Source organism: Theobroma umbraticum, unplaced genomic scaffold (genome assembly GCF_002168275.2).
Source record: "Theobroma umbraticum cultivar Fairchild unplaced genomic scaffold, ASM216827v3 scaffold_86.0, whole genome shotgun sequence".
Taxonomy (NCBI): domain Eukaryota; kingdom Viridiplantae; phylum Streptophyta; class Magnoliopsida; order Malvales; family Malvaceae; genus Theobroma; species Theobroma umbraticum.
Genome location: NW_018397263.1, coordinates 234,144 through 253,476, shown reverse-complemented (window position 1 = coordinate 253,476; position 19,333 = coordinate 234,144). Strand labels below are relative to the sequence as shown.

At 39.1% G+C, this 19,333-nt stretch overlaps 4 protein-coding genes across 9 annotated transcripts; 1 reads left to right on the top strand and 3 right to left on the bottom strand.

The window, feature by feature from the left end:
• The first annotated feature begins 798 nt into the window (after positions 1-798).
• On the top strand, positions 799-5,478 carry LOC110420137 (MATE efflux family protein). 3 transcript variants are annotated; one of them, XM_089784233.1, is made up of 13 exons: positions 799-1,209; positions 1,325-1,446; positions 1,534-1,671; positions 1,769-1,911; positions 2,017-2,152; positions 2,741-2,837; positions 2,960-3,060; positions 3,616-3,779; positions 3,941-4,012; positions 4,110-4,226; positions 4,577-4,672; positions 4,781-4,902; positions 5,158-5,478. In XM_089784233.1, the coding sequence occupies exons 1-13, from the start codon at positions 938-940 to the stop codon at positions 5,201-5,203; spliced, it is 1,626 nt and encodes a 541-aa protein (XP_089640359.1). In that variant the 5' UTR covers positions 799-937; the 3' UTR covers positions 5,204-5,478. The 3 variants fall into 3 exon arrangements, with proteins under 3 accessions (XP_089640359.1, XP_089640358.1, XP_021289007.1); XM_089784232.1 differs by having other exon boundaries at positions 800-1,209; positions 1,534-1,656; positions 5,030-5,478; XM_021433332.2 differs by having other exon boundaries at positions 804-1,209; positions 5,030-5,478.
• A 118-nt stretch (positions 5,479-5,596) lies between these two features.
• Positions 5,597-7,927, bottom strand: LOC110420136 (uncharacterized). Of its 2 annotated transcripts, none has more exons than XM_021433329.2 (2): positions 7,665-7,927; positions 5,597-7,586 (listed from the first exon to the last, which is right to left on the bottom strand). In XM_021433329.2, exon 2 carries the CDS (start codon positions 7,568-7,570, stop codon positions 5,789-5,791), a length of 1,782 nt encoding a protein of 593 aa, XP_021289004.1. In that variant the 5' UTR covers positions 7,571-7,586; positions 7,665-7,927; the 3' UTR covers positions 5,597-5,788. The 2 variants fall into 2 exon arrangements, with proteins under 2 accessions (XP_021289004.1, XP_021289005.1); XM_021433330.2 differs by having other exon boundaries at positions 5,597-7,550; positions 7,665-7,926.
• A 2,115-nt stretch (positions 7,928-10,042) lies between these two features.
• On the bottom strand, positions 10,043-12,667 carry LOC110420142 (BRISC complex subunit Abro1-like protein). 3 transcript variants are annotated; one of them, XM_021433343.2, is made up of 3 exons: positions 11,760-12,667; positions 11,579-11,664; positions 10,043-10,408 (listed from the first exon to the last, which is right to left on the bottom strand). In XM_021433343.2, the coding sequence occupies exons 1-2, from the start codon at positions 12,630-12,632 to the stop codon at positions 11,608-11,610; spliced, it is 930 nt and encodes a 309-aa protein (XP_021289018.1). In that variant the 5' UTR covers positions 12,633-12,667; the 3' UTR covers positions 10,043-10,408; positions 11,579-11,607. The 3 variants fall into 3 exon arrangements, with proteins under 3 accessions (XP_021289018.1, XP_021289017.1, XP_021289016.1); XM_021433342.2 differs by having other exon boundaries at positions 10,043-10,374; XM_021433341.2 differs by having other exon boundaries at positions 10,043-10,378; positions 11,760-12,666.
• Positions 12,668-13,009: 342 nt separating this feature from the next.
• Positions 13,010-17,778, bottom strand: LOC110420134 (probably inactive leucine-rich repeat receptor-like protein kinase IMK2). Its single transcript, XM_021433327.2, has 2 exons — positions 14,093-17,778; positions 13,010-13,876 (listed from the first exon to the last, which is right to left on the bottom strand). The coding sequence occupies exons 1-2, from the start codon at positions 16,044-16,046 to the stop codon at positions 13,263-13,265; spliced, it is 2,568 nt and encodes an 855-aa protein (XP_021289002.1). The 5' UTR covers positions 16,047-17,778; the 3' UTR covers positions 13,010-13,262.
• Positions 17,779-19,333: the final 1,555 nt, after the last annotated feature.

Sequence of the window (19,333 nt, the reverse complement as noted above, 5' to 3'; positions counted from 1 at the left end):
AGAGTTTTGCCTATCTGTCACCATGGTCCATCTGTGTAACTGGAATAATAGAGGAACCAGGGCATTTGAATTTTTGAGCTTTTATTATTATTATTATTATCATCTGAGGAAAGGATTTGTGGGCTTTCAAAACTTTTTCCTCTTTTTCCCAGATAAGAACTGACCAATGTGACGAGGGTGCATGACTAAATTTGTCCCAGACTTGAGACTCCTTTATTTTCTTTTATCCTTTGGAAATTAGGGTGTGTGGCTAAATTCATATTATATATATTTATTTCCCTTGGTTTGGTATTTCATCGAATGTCAGTTATGAATGCTAGCTACCCTGACAGAAACCTGACAGAGAGAAGAAAGTCTTAAGTTGGACTTGGGACTTTAATCAACAAGGAAAAAAAAAACACTGGAACATACTGAAATCCTGAAACCCCCGGTTTTCTGCCCCAAGTTCCTGTCGAAAGAAGAAAGACATGTGTAAATCAATGGATATAGTTCATTGCTCACCTCTTTATTTTCCACACTCCAATTGTGACTGGGGGCTGTCCCCTTAATCTTTTAGCTTCCTCATTCATGGCATGGAAATGAATTTAGAAACTTGCATCACTTCTAGGCTTGTGGTAAGGAAAAATAAGAGGCAAAGGCACAGATTCAAATGGCCCAGATCAAGTGTAAACAGAAAACCTGTGTCCCAACCCAATAGCAAATGGGCTAAGCAACCAGGCCGAGAAAGGGCAGCAAGTAAACTAAAAGTCAAAAAGACATGCCCCGCTTAAAGATAATATGTTAAAGAGCAAAACCTGTGGCCGTTAAAATTCAGTTGACACCACCGCCAAGCAACAAAAAGCCTGAGAAAACATATGGCTCCCAGACATCTTCACTAGGATTCAAAGTGCTCTCGCTCGGGTCTCGGAGTGGAAAGAGGAAGGCAGCTCGGACAAAAATGGCTGCCACCCTCTCTCACTTTCGTTCTAAATTCGATGCGGCGAAACACCCTTTTCTCAATCCTCACAAACTCCCCAGGAACCGCAGTTTCTCACTCTGTACTCCAACTCTTCCCAAGTCCTCAAAGCACAAGAACTCCACCACTTCGCTCAAAACCTCACCCCAACAACAAAATGTTCAACCTGAAAAATCTCGATCCCCTGTCCCTTCCAAACGTGTTGGTATTGCTGACTCTGACCCGACTTCTTCGCTTCTCTTTCGCCGGTTAAGGTACAGTTTTGTCACAGCTAATATATGTTAGGCTTGATGTGTTCTTGAAATTTAAACATTTGAGCCTCCTTTTTCTTTCTTTCTTTTTTTTTTTGGGTTGAGGGGGTGCTTGTAGAGATGGGTTTAAGATAGATGAGCTTGGATTGGAGATTCTGTCAATTGCATTACCTGCTGCGTTGGCTTTGGCTGCCGACCCCATTGCTTCACTTGTCGATACAGCCTTTGTTGGCCATTTGGGTATTTACCTTTGTTGAACTACGAATTTGGAATTTCCCCTAAAAATAAAAACTACGGCTGATGAGTTTATTGGATTTTCTGGTGCAGGGTCGGTTGAACTGGCGGCGGTTGGGGTATCAGTATCAATATTCAATTTGGTGTCAAAGTTGTTTAATGTTCCTTTACTTAATATCACCACGTCCTTTGTTGCTGAAGAGCAAGCATTGATTGGTAAAAACAGTGATGGTAATTTCAGTCGAAAAGCTAATAAGCAAGTGCAATTCTATGATGATATTGTTTGGTTGAAACTTTTACTTAATGATGGCTTTTGGTTATGATTAAGATGGTGAATTTGAGCATCAAGGCAAGAGAGTTTTTCCCTCAGTATCCACTTCCCTGGCACTTGCTACTGGCCTTGGCATTGCAGAAGCAGTTGCACTCTCAGTTGGCTCGGGTTTCTTATTGAATATCATGGGTATACCTGTTGTATGTGAGGCTAGCTAATTATGGATTTGTTATCATTTTTTTAAAATTTTAATGCTCCAATTTTATATATCTTATTCCATTTTTTTTTCTTTCCTTATTTCATAGGATTCACCAATGCGTGGGCCAGCTGAGCAGTTTCTCACCTGGAGGGCCTTTGGTGCCCCGCCAATTGTAATTGCACTTGCTGCTCAAGGCACTTTTCGTGGATTTAAGGATACCAAGACACCTTTGTATGCCATTGGCAAGTATTGCAACATGCCTTCTGTTTAAAAATCAATTCCCCTCTAGGGGCCTCTTTGATGCTCATTTTCAGTGCGTTACACTGAAAAACATCCTATGCCTTTTATGGAATCTAAACCTTGCCATATGTTCTCTGCAGAAATCAATTACTTATTAGCATATGAGGAAATGAAAAGCTCTCAGTGGCTTAAGAATTGCTAGACCCCCAGTCCCCAGCCAATAGTCAATAATAGAGAAAGATTCCAAAAAACTAGTTTGCATAGATGAGCAGTGATAGGCTATACTTTTATCTTTATTCTTTTCATTCTTCCTCTCAACATATCCAATTTCAACTTCTCTCAGTATTTTGTAACTCATTAGTTCACAAAGATAATTGCCAGTTTGCCACTACGGTTGATTTTGTTCAAAAAGCACCCAACTTCTTGAAATACTAAGTGCAAGATTAAGAACAAAGGATAAAATAGCATTTTTCAATATCCAAATATTACTCTAATTTAGTCTTTGGAACAAATATCATGCTAGTAGGTTAGTTAGTCTTGATGCGTACAGTAGTTACTGAGTATAGCTAATTTTTCCTTTGGATTAGCAGGTGTAGGCAGCTTACTGAATGTAATATTGGATGCAATTTTAATATTTCCCATTGGTTTTGGCGTTGGTGGTGCTGCAGTTGCTACTGTGACTTCTGAGTACGTCAATAATGTGGTAAACTTAATGATACTAGTGTACTTGGCTCATAATATTTCTGCCAATTTTGGAAGTTATTTTGACATTTTACTTCTGCTAAATTCATTTCATTATTTGTAACTAGATATTTGATGGCCATTATTCTTCTCTGGGAGTTGAATGGGAAAGTAGTACTGATCTCTCCAAGTGTTGATTGGAGAAAAGTTGCCCTATATATAAAATCTGGTACATTTCTTGTCAGCTAATTTTAGCAATGTTCAATTTCTTTTGACTTGCCCTAGGATTCTCGTAGTCTGTCAATTTTAAAGTAAATAGTCCATCTGAAGATATTGAACTTGCTAAAAATAATAGGAAATTCTATTTTGGAACTGTAACAATAGATCAACTGGCCAACATTATATGGAATAAAATTGCAGCAGAAAAAGCTGATAGCTGCTTGGGGACCATTGATGCATGTTGTACAAATTTATCAGATTTAGGAGGTTTTAAATTAATAGCGCAAGTACTTTGCAGCTCCACTGATATAATAGTGAAACCTAGTCCTTTCTTACACTGATAATGATTCTATTTTAAGTTAGAATATCTTAGTCATATAATGTCCTGAGATTAAGGCTAGCCTTAGCTGTTATTTTTATGCTGATATTACGTACTTTCACTATCGGCCTACTTTTTTCTTATATTAAGCTACATAAAACAAATTTTAACAACATACATCCTGTAAAGTACTTCCAATGTGAAACAGCCAAATTTTTAGTATGGAAATGGTTATGGTATATGCAGGTGGACTTCTCATTGTCAGGACAATAGCCACTCTTGGAACTCTCACCCTTGCAACATCTCTGGCAGCTAGGCAGGGCCCTATTCCCATGGCTGGTCATCAGATTTGCATACAAGTTTGGTTGGCATTATCTTTGCTTACTGATGCTTTAGCACTTTCTGGTCAGGTAGCATGTCCTGTGTTTTTCTAACTATCTTTAGTGCAAGAACCAAATGTAAGACACTGGTGGCAATTGTCTTGCCATCCATATTAAGTAGCATTAAATGGAACTTGTTGAATGCATTTCTATGAAACTACTTTTCATTCATCGTATTGTTTCTGTAACAGGCTCTTCTTGCCGCTGATTACTCCCAAGAAAATTATCAACAAGCTCGCCGAGTGATTTACAGTGTTCTACTGGTTTACAAAACCAACTTCTACATTTTTCTTTTAAATTTTATTTCCTTTTTATGTAACTGAACCAGTTTTATTATCTCGTCTCTTGATTGTCGAGCAGATTGGTTTAGGAACAGGATTTTCGTTGGCTGTCTTCTTATTCCTTGGATTTGGAGCATTTTCTGGCTTATTTAGCACAGATTCGGAAGTTCTCCAAATTGCCTTGTCAGGTACTCTGGTAAGTGACTGCCTCATATACCTTTTGGATAGATTCTGATTAATCGTCAGAATGCTCTAAAAACTTCTGGATTGTTGGTTATAAAAGAGTCTGAAGCCACTTTCTGAATTATTATGTACCTAAGGGACCAGACTTGTCATATTTGGTCCTTAATAGATCAGTTTCTTAAAAGCATGGCGTCACTTCTTTTACCTTGCTTTTTGATATCATATACCATTGACAGAATGAAATGTATCGCGTAATCACGTTGGACAAAGCATCTTTATGTTTTGGATTTCCTGGGATATGCATCACGTGTTGTGATTGAGGCTTGAGTGTCAGACATATCTGACACTGATACTATTTTGCAGTTTGTTGCCGGCTCTCAGCCAGTGAATGCTATTGCTTTTGTTCTTGATGGGCTCTACTATGGAGTTTCGGACTATGAATATGCTGCCGTCTCTATGGTTCTTTAACATCCTTCTTACTAATGCTTGACAAAGTTGCATTTGCTACTAATCGTTGACAAACTATATGTTTTTATCCTCCCTAAGCTTCCCATATGTGATTGGTAGGTACTAGTCGGATTAATCTCATCAGCGTTCCTACTTGTGGCTGCTCCTGTGTTCAGTCTTGCTGGAGTCTGGACAGGCTTATTTCTCTTCATGGCTTTGCGTGTGGTAGCTGGAATTTGGAGGTAATTTGGTTTCCGATTATTAGGGAGGCAATATCCTATCCTTACATTATCACAGTAATTAAGTCTTGGAAAAGCTTTTCAAGTCATAATTTGAAACATCTTATCAGACTGAACTGTTTAATGTTAGGTTGGGCACAAAAACGGGACCATGGAAAATGATTTATTCTGATATGGAGAGTAGAAATGGATAAGAATGCCTTAAGTTGCCTGGCCAAAGCTTTGCTGTTATTAGTTTGAGATGATAAATGCTTTCAGGGTGGGCATGGGAAAGTGGTGGCAGTGGCAAAATTATCACTCATGAGAGTGTCACAGCATTCGAACTTCAAAGACCACTTAACTTTATGGAGGCTAATTGGATTCAACATGAGTAGATTTTAGAGGCTGCTGGACCAGACTTAAGATGGGGTTGACCCCATTAGAAGCTGCATTATCTATTTTTTCAATGGCATAATCAGCTTTGTAAATTTGTTTACAGCTTACTGTATATATCATTCATATTTTCCTTGACAGTGGCTCCACATTTTACTGTTTTCTCATCAACCAATAGAAATTGTGATGTCTATTTCTTTAACTTTATTGTGAAAATTGTGGTGTGACATGAGATACTGGGAAAACGACACTTCACACAGAAAAGAAAAGAATTTACTGGCTGAGCAACTATGTGAGAAAACATTCATAGGGCAGAAGACAAAACTTGAAACAAAGAGAATGGTTCAAACAATAATGAACTCAAATAATCACAAGAGTATAACATAGCTGCTGACAAAATTTGCTAATAGAGACAACGTGTAGTATGTATGAGATGTTTGATTTTATTTGCGATGCTAGGTAGCTACTTAGGATCATAATCTTCATGGGCCAAATCATAAAGTAAGCCCCAAAATTTCTAGAATCCATGCTCAGGAAACCATAAATCAGTAACCAAGTCCAAATCAACGTCAAGTCTCGAAAATCCCAACTTGCAATCTTCACCAGAGCCTGTCTCGTATTGGTTGAAGCCACCCTGTGCCTCTGCTATGGGGTCCTGCAACCCACCTCTTTCAGGGTAGTTCGTAGAAGAGGACTCAAGTTGATCAGAATTGTAACTCTCCTTCGGTCTCAATCCGCAGTTGTCGTTTCTAATCAAGGCAAAAGGCTTCCCATCAGTTATGGCTTCTGCCGGCCAACTATGCATGAAGTCCAATTTATTCTTGAAGCTGTTGAAGCCACCATAATTTACAGGCGTCAGAGCTTTGAAATCAGTAGGTGTAGTAGTATTCATTTCTTGCTGGCAGATCAAACCCGTAGGCTCATGAGGCATGTGATCATAAGTATTACCAAAACCTTTATAGCTATTAAAATCAGTAAATCCCCGAGGTTCAACCTCCACTTCTTCCATTAGTACGGGCGCTTCTGCTTTCATTTCAGTTGAAGGCTTATAACAAAAACCTAAGCCCAGGTTACCATCTGTAAGCTCACTCTCCAAGTTATCATCTTTGCCAGAGAAAAAATTATAATCAATGGATTCAATACTGCCAGCAAGTTCACATTTCCAGTTTTCCCTTGTTACTGGCATCTCAACTTTAACATCATTAGAAGGCTCCAAGTCGATAGTTGAAATACCCGCATCTTGTTCTTCATTGTCCATGTAATTCGGTCTAAAATTGAAGCCACTGTAAGCACTTGATAAAATGTTTTGCGATAGTTCTACTTCTGATTCCATTTCTTTCTTCTTAAATGGTGTCTGCAAATTATAATCATCAGAATCAAGATAATTGATACTCAATTGGCATCCCTCATCTTTGAGGTCATTGTGCAGGTAATCATTTGTGTCGTTGTGGAGTCTCATAAGTTCTGTAAGTTCATGATCTATGGCTTCCTTAGACGTCTCAACTTCAACTCCCTGCTCTTTATAAGGTTTGCGGTCGTTTCTTGAATTGCATTCAGTACCTCTCGTTTCTGTTGCAGTGTCCTCTGCTATACATCCTGCTTCCTCATTTATATAAACTTGAGAACAATCACGTTTCTCCATCGGTTTATCCACTAAACGGACCTTTGATTCTTCAACCACATGAAGTTCAGGTTCTTCTGCAGGGGACGAGTAATGTATACTTAATTCCTTAGCTTTTTCAGCAAACGAATTTGATATTGAAGTAGACTCAGTCGAACAAGTTTCAGTAGTGGATGAAGCTGACTCTTTGTTTGAGTTATGCACGGCCGATTCCTCGGAATGATCAGGGAAATTGAGGCGAGCATAAGGACCATACATAGCCCTTGCAGCCTTATCATAAGCAATCGCTGCTTCAATGGCGTTAGAGAACGTTCCAAGCCAAAGCCTGTTTTTCCCTTTATTTCCTACACGAACCCCGTTTATCGGTTGTCGAATTTCTGCCACCCACTTGCCCCAAATCCTTTGTCTTACACCTCTATACTTGCATCTGGAGTTCTCTGGCCCTCCTTTACCTTGCATACACCCCTTTTTGGAACCCTTGGCCGGAACCTTACAAACCTTTTGGAGCCCAACTTCTTCACCAAGTTGAAGTTGGTCGTTGTTGTACTTCTTCCACTTCTCAATCGTGTCCTCTACTGATTCACGTCCATTTCTTCTCCTCCGGGGCTTCTTATTACGAGCTCTAACACCATCCTCCATAACCGAAGAGCTGCTGTTTCTAATCATAGGGGAACCCATACCTGATTCAGTTTTTCTGGAGATTCAAGTACCAAAACAAGAACCTCAGAGTGAATAGACAGTTAAAGAGCAGAAATTTGGAATAGAAACTCACTCATGAACAATCTCAGACGGCCTGTGGCTGCGTGTGGGTTTTGCAAGTTGTTCCTTTCAATTTCCTTTTGTTTTGGGTGTTTGTATGTGTGACTACTTTGTCTGGAAGATATGAGAAATAGCCAACGTTTATACCCTGTTTTCGATTGGGATGAGGTCAGGGTCAGCCACGACGAAGCTGAGGATTCCTTGGGAACGAAGAAAAACTCATGTACAGCGGATTAGGAAGCATTCGGTAGAAACCTTTGTCTTTTTGATATTCCCAAAATGGAAAGCAGTGGGACAGACGTGGCGTCTTTCGTATGGGTCATAAGCCGAGGGCTGACCCGTGGCTAAACCCCGACCAACGTAGCTCCCATCGTTTTCTTGGCGTGGAAGACTTGTCTTTCGCTTACAGGGCTCTGTTTTCAGCGCTTTTGACCAGTTGATGATCCCGGAAGTTGAATTAAAAACCATTTTTCTTTACTACTTTTGGTGGCACATTTCACGGCTGCTTTTTTTATTAAAAGAAATCATGAGAGAGAGTTTTTTTTCTGTAAGTTTAATTTAAAAATATTATTTTTTATAATTTTAATTACTTTTAATTAATTATTTATATAATTTGATAATAATATTTTTTAAATAATTTTAGATGGTAACTTACTTCGAAATGTGTACTGCGATAGAGATGCTTGTGTTGATGAGTTAGATCAAATCAGTTAAGAAGATGGGCTCAAGAAAAAAGAACAGTTAAAGCATGTTTGATGAGTTTTATTTAAGTTCACGATTTTATTATGTTTGAGATTAGGATGATTGTTAAATATATTTATTAAAAATTTTAATTTTTTTTATAAAATTTTGAATTGAAATTGTTCAAAGAATATTTTGTAAAGAAAATATATTTTATTTTTACATAAGAAGAGTGAGCAAAGCTTTCTCGATAAGGATATATTTTGTCTCACTTTGAAGGTTTATGGAGTTTTATAACTTATCTTTTATGAAATGCACAATTTTATGACTTAATAAAAATATATATATATGTTTTAGGTTCTTGAGTTTATTGGTTTATTCATAGAACCTTAAAATTGAAGAGTTGAAATTGATTAGACTGATTTATAAGTATTACGAGACTAATTTTTAGATATTACGTGATTTAATCACTGCATAACTGGTTTGTAGGTATTACATGATTGGTTATAGGCATTGCTTGATTGATTTTTAAGCAATGCCTTCCTAATTAGTCACGTAATGCTTATCAACTAATCATGTATTATCATATCAACTAATCACGTAATACTTAAAAACTAGTTACGTAATGTTTAAAATTAGTCACGCAATACTTAAAAATTAGTTACACAATGTCCAAAGTCAGTCAAGTAATGTCTAAAGTCTGTTACGCAATGCTTAAAAATTAATAACGTAATGCCTAAAAACTACCAAAACTATTGAATTCCATTTAACAAGATCAACAACTTCAAATGATACATCATATTCTATTTAATAACATAATTAACAAATATACCTATTTGACAAAAAATACTCAAAATGTTCAAAGGTTTTTCTTCGTATATAAAAAATCACTTCAAAATGCTTAAAAATTCTCAAAACATTTAAAAGTTTTTTTCGTGCATCAAAAACTACTTCATAATGCTCAAAATGCTTAAATATTTTTCTTTCTAGTAAAGAATACTCTAAAAATAAATAGTCTAATGAGAAAAGTTCAAAGAATATGAGTCGATTTGAAACGTATACCTAAATATATTTGACCTGTTAATAAATTTCAAGTTAAAGTGTAAAATTAAATAAATAGATTGATTTTATTAAAAATAATTTTATCTAAATTTTAATTTTTTAAATTAAACATAATTAAAATTATGAAAAACTTTATTATAAAAATCTTCTTATGTATAGGATCCATTTTTTAAAAAAAAAGTCTTTCTATTTTTACTATTAGTATTATAATATTATTCCTCGTGAAGCAAGTGGTAGTTTGTAGCAATATTTGATTCCTCTTTGTCCCTGTGGGCGGGCTTGACAACTTGAGAAACTTCTTCCTAGGACAAGAACGCGCACATTGTTTCCATCTACTTTCCTAGTTATTATCTTACTATCTTTTAACAGTCTGACAGAGACAGCTCTTGGCAAAGGATAAGGTTGCCCAAAGAAAAGGGTGACAGTGCATTCTCGGAAATCCATCCATCTCACTTGATTTGACTGCAATTTTCCATTTTAGGATCATTTCCAAGTCTCTGTCAATGAACTCGGACACTTTTAAACATAGAATAACAAAATTTTTTAGACAGTTCCATTGGATAGCTAGATATGCCAAATGGGGTCAAAGCTGGATGAAAGTTTTAGGGAGACAATGCCTAACAAGACAGCATCAGAATACATCAAGTCTTCTTAAATGAATTCACTTTCTCTTATCATAATTCACAAACCATGAGTCCCAGAGTACAGAAGGAAATTTAAAGAGCAGATGCAGAAGAAAAAGAGCAATGTACAAGGCACAACATCATAGGTAGTATACAAAGTCCAGAACCGAGCTTTTCAAAACTGTCCTTTGGTTGAATGACCGCCTGAAGAATTTTTGAATTCATGAGGTATTGGCGGCAACTGTTGAATAAATCGATCAAACTCATGCTCAGTGCTTGATCGTCAATAGAGAAACCCAACCTTATGAAGCACGAAGTCTATAATCTTTCATATGCCAGCTCCAAGATCAGGAATTTCTGTCTTCAAAGAGTCAGCAGGAAAACCAATAAGCTAAACAGAAGACAGAAGGAAACCAATAATGGTGAGTCAAATTGTTCTCAGATCTTTTTTATTTGGATTTTTGTCCAATGCAATCTAGCCAATCAACTTATGAAGAATCAATATGCACTAATATTTATATAACCCGCTTTGGCATAAACAAGAAAGTGATTGTACACACCAAGCTAATAGTGACAAAGTTTCTCCAAATTTCTTAATGAGTTAAACCTGACTATAGAGTGAAACTGCTAAGGGGCGGAATCCACAGAAGAAACATCAGTAGGACGACGGGTAATTAAGGCTCTTAGTCATTACATCCTACATATCAAGTTTTGATACCCATAAAGCCTTGTATTTAATTAAAATTTGTCAAAAAAAAAAAAGTTCATAAAACCCTTAACGAGATTGCAACATAAACATGATAAGAATTATGCTTTTTCATTTTATTTTTACCATCACAATCTTGCTTATCCATTGTGGGGAAACAGAATACCACTCCTGAGACATAGATAGAAAAATCTTGCATGCCCGTGGACCATAATGCCTCAGAACAACACAACATTCTATGTGCCCTCTGCATTTGCAAACAGATTTCAGGTAAAGAGCTATCAAAATACATGTCATGCAGCTCTAAACTATTCCCTGTACCACTGCTTTATCCTCACTTGTGGAAAACTAAACTGAAGGCAACGCAACTCACCTCACCATTCTGGATGTTACACCTAAAGATTGAGAATCTTCATCATACATATATTAGTTTTTGTTTCATAAAGTCATAAACACAATTTTTCACAGCAATGTGACCAACAAAAATAGAAGGCACAAGTTTCTCTATTTAGAAAATACCAAACTTAATCAGAATTCACAAAAAGGGCAGGAATCAAAATTAGAAACCATTGAAATTCACTACAACAAGGTCAAACTTCATGGAAGGTGACAGCACCATATATCAAAATTTGATCAAGGAAAAAAAGTGTTTTATGCTATCCTTCGTGCTAAGTTCATTTCAAACATAACACAAAAAGTTCAACCTTGAAATTAACCAATACACTCTGCTACTAAATTAGTTAAGCCAAATGAAGTGATGCAACAATAATGGTGAAAATGTTGATTATCTAACAAAGTGCAATATAAAGTAGGATGATTTCTGGGAAAATTAAGTCAAATCAGAAAGCTAATTACCTGGCATGAGGATGAACAACAGGAAGCAATCATTCAACTCCGGTAGACCGAGCAACTTTGTACCTTAACTTCCTGTTGTGGTTTTCCTGTCAACAATTGATTTAGAAAACATGTCCTGAAATGCACAAAGAAACCAACTTCAACCGCACCCGGCATGGAAAAACACTACCAAGAAGCTCACCTGTTCAAGAACCTTAGCTGAGCTGGTTTCAACGAGCCTGGCCAAGCTCTCAATTTTGGAAAGCATTTTCTGATATAAATCCTCTAATCCCGCCGTGTAATTAACGGCTTCCGGTCCAATCAACCGGCTCAGTCTCCCAATTTGCATTCCCTCGGCGCACATATCCAACTCCGACTGATCCTTACCCGCTTGTTTCATTCCACTTAAGTTCTCCTCAGTTCTATCTTCATTCATCGCCGTTAAGCTCCTTAACTCGCAGTTCAAAAAGGGCAGCTCAGAGTTCGGGCTAAACGACCCGTAGTGTCCTCTAAACGCAGGCCCAATGTTGACTATATCGATCGATACCGGATTGAAACGGAGCTTCGCCGATTGGAACTGGAAGGCCCGATATTGGTTGGTTTGGATGAATTGGTCTTGTATAGGAGTGGTGAAGAGGAGGAAAATCGAAGGAGTGAAATGGGAATTGAAATTAGCGTCTTGGACTGGGAGGGATAGACTGGGGATTGAGGAGAGGGAACGAGAGACGGAAAATTCGCGCATGGAAGGGCGGAGAGGGGTTTTCCGACGAGAGGAGAACCACCCGACGATTGATTTGTGGTTGAGGTGAGGGGCGAGACGGGATGAGTCGACTCGGCCGAGCGAGTCGTAGAAGGAGAGGAGGGAAGGGAAGGAAACGAAGCTGGAGATTGTGGCGACGAGCTGGGAATCCGGGGGAGTTTGGGCGGAATCGTCAGGGAGGGTGGAAGGGGTGATGTAAGTGACGTGGCCGAAGAGGAGACCGTCCACGTCGGCAGGCGACGACGAGAGCCGCTGGATCATGGAGGCCAACGTGGGCCCTGATATTGCTATTTTCTGCAATACCGGATCGTCCATGACGTCGAAACAAGCTCAGAGAAACCAGAGAACTTTCAAGGCAGAGCCGTCGGGGCTGATAAAAAGAGCTAGAAAGCGTTTCACTTCTCTCCGCTAAACACCCAAACCGGCACCGTTTTCATCGGGCCTCGCGTGGGTTGGGCTTTTCTGCTAAAAGGATCTAAACTTGGGCTAAAACAGTAACAGCTGTTCTGCAGTTTACTTTTATGGTGTGTTGACTTTGTTTTCCTGGGCGTTTGCTGTCCAACAAAACCAAAACATTCACCCACAGTTTGCAGCATAAACACTTTCAAAACCTTCAATGGAAGACTTCCACGATTACATTCACTAAACAGCAAGAACACTTCACTGAGACCGTCAATGGAATCAGCATAAAACATTTTCTCTCTTAATAACATTAAGCATGAATTGCAAAGAATACATTTATTGTCTTAGACAAAAAGAATACTCATTCAAAACAACTTATATTTACATATATGAAACAGCAAATAATAATAAGAATAAAAAAATCGGTTGAGTAAACCCCGTCCCCCCTCCTCTATCTCTCTCTTTCTTTCTCCTATAATGAATTTCTGTGAACCCTTTATTTATTGTATTGCTCCCTAAAATGCTGTAAACAATGAAGAAACTCTATTCAGCTGTTGGTGGAACTTTATCTCCATCATCACCAGAACCAGCAGCCACCTCGGGCTTGATCTCTTCTAGTTGCTGCAGAACCTGCTGAACTTCAGGGCGTGTTGCAGGTGAGGGATCAACGCAATGAAGAGCTAATTTCAAAGTGTTAAGCAGCTCATCATTGATGGTTGGTGTATCTCGCATGAGCTCCAAATCAAAGACTTCATTAGTCCATTCCTCTTTTACAATGGATGCCACCCACTGGGGCAAGTCCATGCCATTCATCGGCTCACCTGGGGATTTCCCTGTAAGGAGCTCCAGGATGATCACTCCAAGGCTGTACACATCAGTCTTTGTGCTGGCATTCTTGAGCTTTGAGAGTTCTGGTGCTCGGTAGCCGAGTGTTCCTGCAGTGGCAATCACATTTGTGCTGGCAGCAGCGGTCATTAGCCTAGAAAGGCCAAAATCAGCAATGTGGGCATTGGTTTGCTCATCAAGTAGTATGTTGCTAGATGTGAGGTTTCCATGAATTATATTTTCTTGGGTGTGTAGGTAGTTCAATCCTCGTGCAATCCCAAGTGCTATTGTCATCCTTGTTGGCCAATCAATGGTGGTTTCTGGCCCTCGAGCTGCACAAGAAATTCTACATAGTTAGAATTGATGGAATGGTCATGGCAAAAGTGGCCTACATAATCAAGACAACTTATTGCATAGATTAAAAGAATCCTCAATTCAACATATCATTGTTATTTTTCTTCTAGTTCTTTACTAGGACTAGTCTAGGTATCTAACTGATTATGCCTATAGTTCTGTATATAATTTATAAGTTAGGTGAATCTACTTACCATGGAGGAAAGATGCAAGACTTCCTTTGGGCATGTAATCAAATACAAGAAGCTTCTCTCCTTTGGGTCCCAAGTAATAGGCCCTAAGGGCAAGGAGGTTTGGATGGCGGATCTTTCCAAGTGCAGCAGCCTCAGACTCAAACTCCCGCTGTCCCTTTGTAGTCTTCTCCCTCAACCTCTTCACAGCAACTTGATTGCCATCTTCTAAAGTTGCCTTGTAAGCTGTACCATAAGTGCTCTTCCCCATTATCTCCGCAGTGGCACATAATAGATCATCAGCTGTAAAAACAAATGGACCATCAAAGTGGACTAACTTTCCACCCATTTCACCGCCTGACTCAACTTCAGTGCCTGCCACAGGAACTGCCTTCTCAGTTTTTCCTATGGCAGCCCCCATTTTACCACTCTTTTGTTTCAAGGTAGCTTTTTTCTTCAGTAAGCAGCAGAGTAAGATGCAGCATAAAATTAATAGTATCGCTAGGAGGCCACCAACTGCTATGAGGATGATGTCCTTGATACTGAGTTTTCTGTGATGATGTTTGGGTGCCTCTGCAGGTGCAGGTGAAAGATTGAGAGGGGAGGGAGAAGGACATAAGGTTGATGTGCTGTAGCCACAGAGCTGAAGATTGCCCACAAAAGAGCTTGAATTGAAGTTTTTGGCTAGGAGAGATGGGACAGCACCAGAGAGATTATTGTAAGAAACATTGAAATGACTAAGATTGGTTAGGCTGGCAAGTGAATCCGGAATTTCTCCAGTAAAATTGTTTTCAGATAAATCTAATTGGCTGATGCCAGATATGTTGCCAATAGTTGCTGGGATCTGGCCGCTTAATCTATTATTTTTCAGATTGAGCACTGTGAGGTTTTGCAATTTGTCTAATCTTTCTGGGATTTGGTTATCAAGGCGATTGCCCTCAAGGTTTAAAGAAACAAGAGAGGAGAGGTTGGAAAAGCTAGAAGGGAAGGTCCCATTGATAGCATTGCTTGATAAGTCTAGCATCTGGAGTTTTGATAGTGTCCCTAGTTCATCAGGTATGGTCCCAGAAATCTGGTTATGGCTTAAAGAAATTTGTTCAAGTAAACTCAACTTGCGCAGGGTAACTGGAATCGCTCCAGTGAGGAAGTTGTGATCAAGGGTCAAGATCTGAAGTTGGTAAGAACTGTTTCCTGTTCCAACCCATGTATCTGGGACAGAACCAGAAAGATTGTTATGTTGCAAAGCTAGAATGGTGAGAGAAGGTGACCGGGTGAGACGAACGGGGATGGAACCCAACAAAGAATTGTAGCTCAGATTAAGTCTATATAACCTAGTAGAGTTGGCAAGACTAGGAGGAATCATACCAGAGAGTGAATTGTTACTCAAATCAAGAGTTTGCAGAGCAGGACAGTTACCAACAGAAGGAGGGATGGAACCTGAAAGCCTGTTGTTGAAGAGATATACCCCTCTGAGATTGGGGAGGAACCCAAGAGACCAAGGGACTGGACCGCCAAGAACATTATCATGGAGGCTAAGCTTCCTAAGAGCTTGAAGCTGACCAATCTTCTCGGAAATACGGCCACCTAATCCCCTCCAAGGAAGCTGGATAGCGATGACTTGTCCCTTAACACACTTGATTCCAGCCCACCTACCTGAGCAAGCTCCATAGCCGCTATCATTCCAGCTGCGTAGGAATCCTCTGAAGTCGACGAGTTCGTGTTTTATGGCTCGAAGAGCTTGATAATCAGCTTGGGTTACAATCACTCCATCCCAGTGTTGGCCCGAAACAAGCAGAGCTGAAAACGGTAGCAGAAACAGAAACAGAAACAAATGGGCAAAGAGGAAGAACTCGTTTCTAAGAACAAAGGGAGATACAAGTTTCTTTCGTGGTTTTATGTTCCATTTGTCCTCCGAACCTGAAACATTCTCATTAAGCAATGGGTTAGATTCATTGAAGAGATGACAAGTATTTTCCATGAAAATGCAGAAGTAAGAGCGAGAAAAGAGAAGGAAGGAGACGAGCTGAGTTGGATATCCTCTATTCCTTTGTTCCCCTTTATGGATGCAGATAAGAGAAGACCGTGACTGTGCGGAGAAAGATGGAAGGAAGAAGTTAGAGAGAAGAAGGGAAGTGAGGAGAAATAAAAAGGGAAAGGGAATCTAGTTGTGTCCTTGGGAGGGGGGGAGACAAAGTCAGTAGAGATCGGGGTGGGTTGGGGTCTTCATGTTTAGATATACTTCTTAACGGCTAGTTTTACCTGCATTCCATGAAACCGTTGGTAGCTTATTAGTCAGTCTAAACCAGGTCTTTGGCTTTCACCTGAAGACGGCGAGGGAGTCGTTCTTGCAGTAACGGCTATATTTCATGGGACCACATTTATCTAATCTATATGCCATGCTGGATTTTCATAAAGCTAAAGTTCACTTGCCACGTGGCTACGTCATGGCCATCTCTCTCCAATTCTTCCGCAGTCTTTGCCGCTAATTTTCGTTTGGCCTCTTAAGGGGAGTACAAATTTGCTTGCCTCAATCAAGAAGCTCTTCCTGTTGCATCTCAAATATAGCGGCGACAATTTGGGCAAATTAACATTGACATGATGTTTCTGTTACAAAACCTCATATTGGATATGAATATGATATAAGTGTTACAAAAAAAGAGAAAAATTTTGATCTTCGTATTATAAAATCTCACATAAGATACATTAAAAGGAGTTTTTATACTTATAAACTTAAATACTCTACATTGAACTAAGCAGGGCGACCCTCCACAATGAGAACTAATTTCTTCAACTTATAAACACGAACGCTGCACGTCTCAATAATAATTCCGTGACACTAATACTTTCTAAGAGGAACGGATCTTGTCAGTCTCATTTATCCTCTTAGCTCTCAAAAATTCATCTGAATTCACCAAACTAACCAATAAAAGCTATGTCTATGGCCTATAGGATTGTTTGAAGAATCTGTTCATGTGCAGATACGTGGGGGGTCGACACTGTTTAAAAAGACTAGAATTGTCAAACGTGCATTTGCGAAACCCCAAGCTGAAAAAATAATGAGAGATGTACAATAACCCCATTTCAGACACCGAGAATGAACCTCGTTTAGCTTTTAACCTCAGTGGACCGAATGCATGTATTTACAGATTATCAAGGCCCAAAGATTTGCAGCGCAATCTATCGTTGAAGCTTCTGTTTAATGCCATACGACACAAATCATAAGTTCACTTGTTTATGAGTGAAGCTCAAAAGCAATTCCAATGTTGCAAATACACAAACCACGAAAAAAGTGGACATGGAAAGATAATACAGCTCCCAACAACCCCTAGCGTAACAGATTAGTTTCCTAAGATTCTTTAGCATCAAGGATTACAGGCACCGTCAACCAAACCAACAAGGTTTATGATCACACCTTAATATCACCAAACCACAAGACAAATGCTATACCTACCAATAATACGTGGTGGTGATAGGATCAAAGTACAAACATTCAACCATCCTAATTGCACATTAATTGGAGGGGATAAATAACTGTAAAACCAAAATTGTGACTAGATTTGATGCACACTCTTTACCCCATCCCACAAGAGTTCCAACACAATTGCAAAACTATTATCACAACTATCATGACAGAAGAAAGAGTGCGACTCTGCTTGAATCCCACTCCTGATCTTCATATGAACCCAATTCAATCAATTTAACAAAGAGCAATCACGCCTTTGAGAAACGATAAGCATGAACCATGCTGCGAAAAGAATCCATATAGCATTTCCGTTACAAGTATCAACAAACTTGAAGTCATTCTAACAAGGAAAGTCAGGAAACGGTGAACTAAAACAAAAAAAATAAAGTGTAGATTCAAATGTACATTAGATGTTTTTAGATCGTTCTCACAGTTGACCTATTCATACAAGCATACAAGACAGCATAAGACTTGAGCAACCATTAACAAAATGACAAGGCAAGAATATAAACAAAGAAATTTATCAATTGCGGCACAAATAAGCAAGCCCGACAACAGTTCATAATTGGCATGAAACTCTGTGTATCAGAACAATAATTTTGTAAATGGCCAAAATATAGCAAGAGTAGTCTCAACCGGTCTGCCAGAGCAGCAGAAAAATGTGAATAAGACCACCCTAATTTAAACACTAGAGTTGATCAACCACGAATATCATAGCTGAGTTAACCCCACATGGTTGAAAGCTATGCATGAAGGCAGGCTGATCAATAGTCATGCAATTTTATCTCACTACGTTTTACCCATTTTTATATGTTTCCGGTTGCAAGTTGCAACAAAAAAAGAACGCTACAAGGTGTTAGAACAAAGAATCAATCATATCAACACAAGGTGTACAGAAAACAAGCACAAGCACCACAAGAGGAGAAGACAAAGGAAATGTAGATAGCAGTATACAACATCTCATGCCCTGTACTAATTTACATTCATAAACTATAGACTGAACATTGATCCATCACGATCTTACAACAAAAAGCTGATCAGTGAATAGCTTGCAGTAAATTTTACATCAACTAATACAGGCGATGAAATTATCTTGTTTGTACAATGCAAAGAGAAAACGCAGGAGAAATGGACATATAATCATGATACATGCACAGATCTGACACTGAAATTCTCAGAAAGTTTTCATAAACACATATTCACTAGATACAGAATAAACTATGTAATTTCTACCCAAGATCCGTGCCGATAAAATTGAATTACAACTTTGTATCATGGAGTCTCAATGGATCCATATATATTTCACCAATGTTAATATCCACCCTATTCATAAAATGGAAAAAAATAAGTCCCAAAAATTTCCCAATGGGAAATTTATTTTGTCTACAGAAGAACTGAAAGATTGAATCAATCACAATTGAAGCGATATTGTATTACCCTATAAAACGACATTCAGAAATGCGGAGCCCTGGATCAGATTCAGACACGAGCGGCAACAGCAGGGGCAGCTGCAGCGGCGGCATTGGAGGCAGCACCACCAAGGAAGGACAAGAAACCGGTGGCCGCTGGTTCTTGCTCGTCCAAGAATAGATCCTCTGGGACCCTGAAAGCGCCATGAGCACAGACGAGCCCGAATCCAACCATGAGAGCGGAAATGAGGAGAGATCCGACGGTGGTAAGGAAGACGACGAAGACGCTAAAGATGATCAGGATGCCAAGGGTCTCGCGGTCGGAGAAAGCACGGCCGAAGACGACGAGAGGCTGATCAGCGGGGCGGAAGAGGTAGAGGAAGATCCAGGAGC

Bases quoted from the DNA above. Each gene is read 5' to 3' on its own strand.
- LOC110420137 (XM_021433332.2), top strand. From the start codon at position 938: ATGGCTGCCACCCTCTCTCACTTTCGTTCTAAATTCGATGCGGCGAAA. The intron at 1,672-1,768 runs GTAATTTCAGTC...GTTATGATTAAG, and splicing joins GATTGGTAAAAACAGTGATG to ATGGTGAATTTGAGCATCAA. The intron at 4,673-4,780 runs GTTCTTTAACAT...TGTGATTGGTAG, and splicing joins AATATGCTGCCGTCTCTATG to GTACTAGTCGGATTAATCTC.
- LOC110420142 (XM_021433343.2), bottom strand. From the start codon at position 12,632: ATGGACGATCCGGTATTGCAGAAAATAGCAATATCAGGGCCCACGTTG. The intron at 11,665-11,759 runs GTGAGCTTCTTG...AATTGTTGACAG, and splicing joins CAGCTAAGGTTCTTGAACAG to GAAAACCACAACAGGAAGTT.
- LOC110420134 (XM_021433327.2), bottom strand. From the start codon at position 16,046: ATGGAAAATACTTGTCATCTCTTCAATGAATCTAACCCATTGCTTAAT. The intron at 13,877-14,092 runs GTAAGTAGATTC...TTTCTTGTGCAG, and splicing joins TCTTGCATCTTTCCTCCATG to CTCGAGGGCCAGAAACCACC.
- LOC110420136 (XM_021433329.2), bottom strand. From the start codon at position 7,570: ATGGGTTCCCCTATGATTAGAAACAGCAGCTCTTCGGTTATGGAGGAT.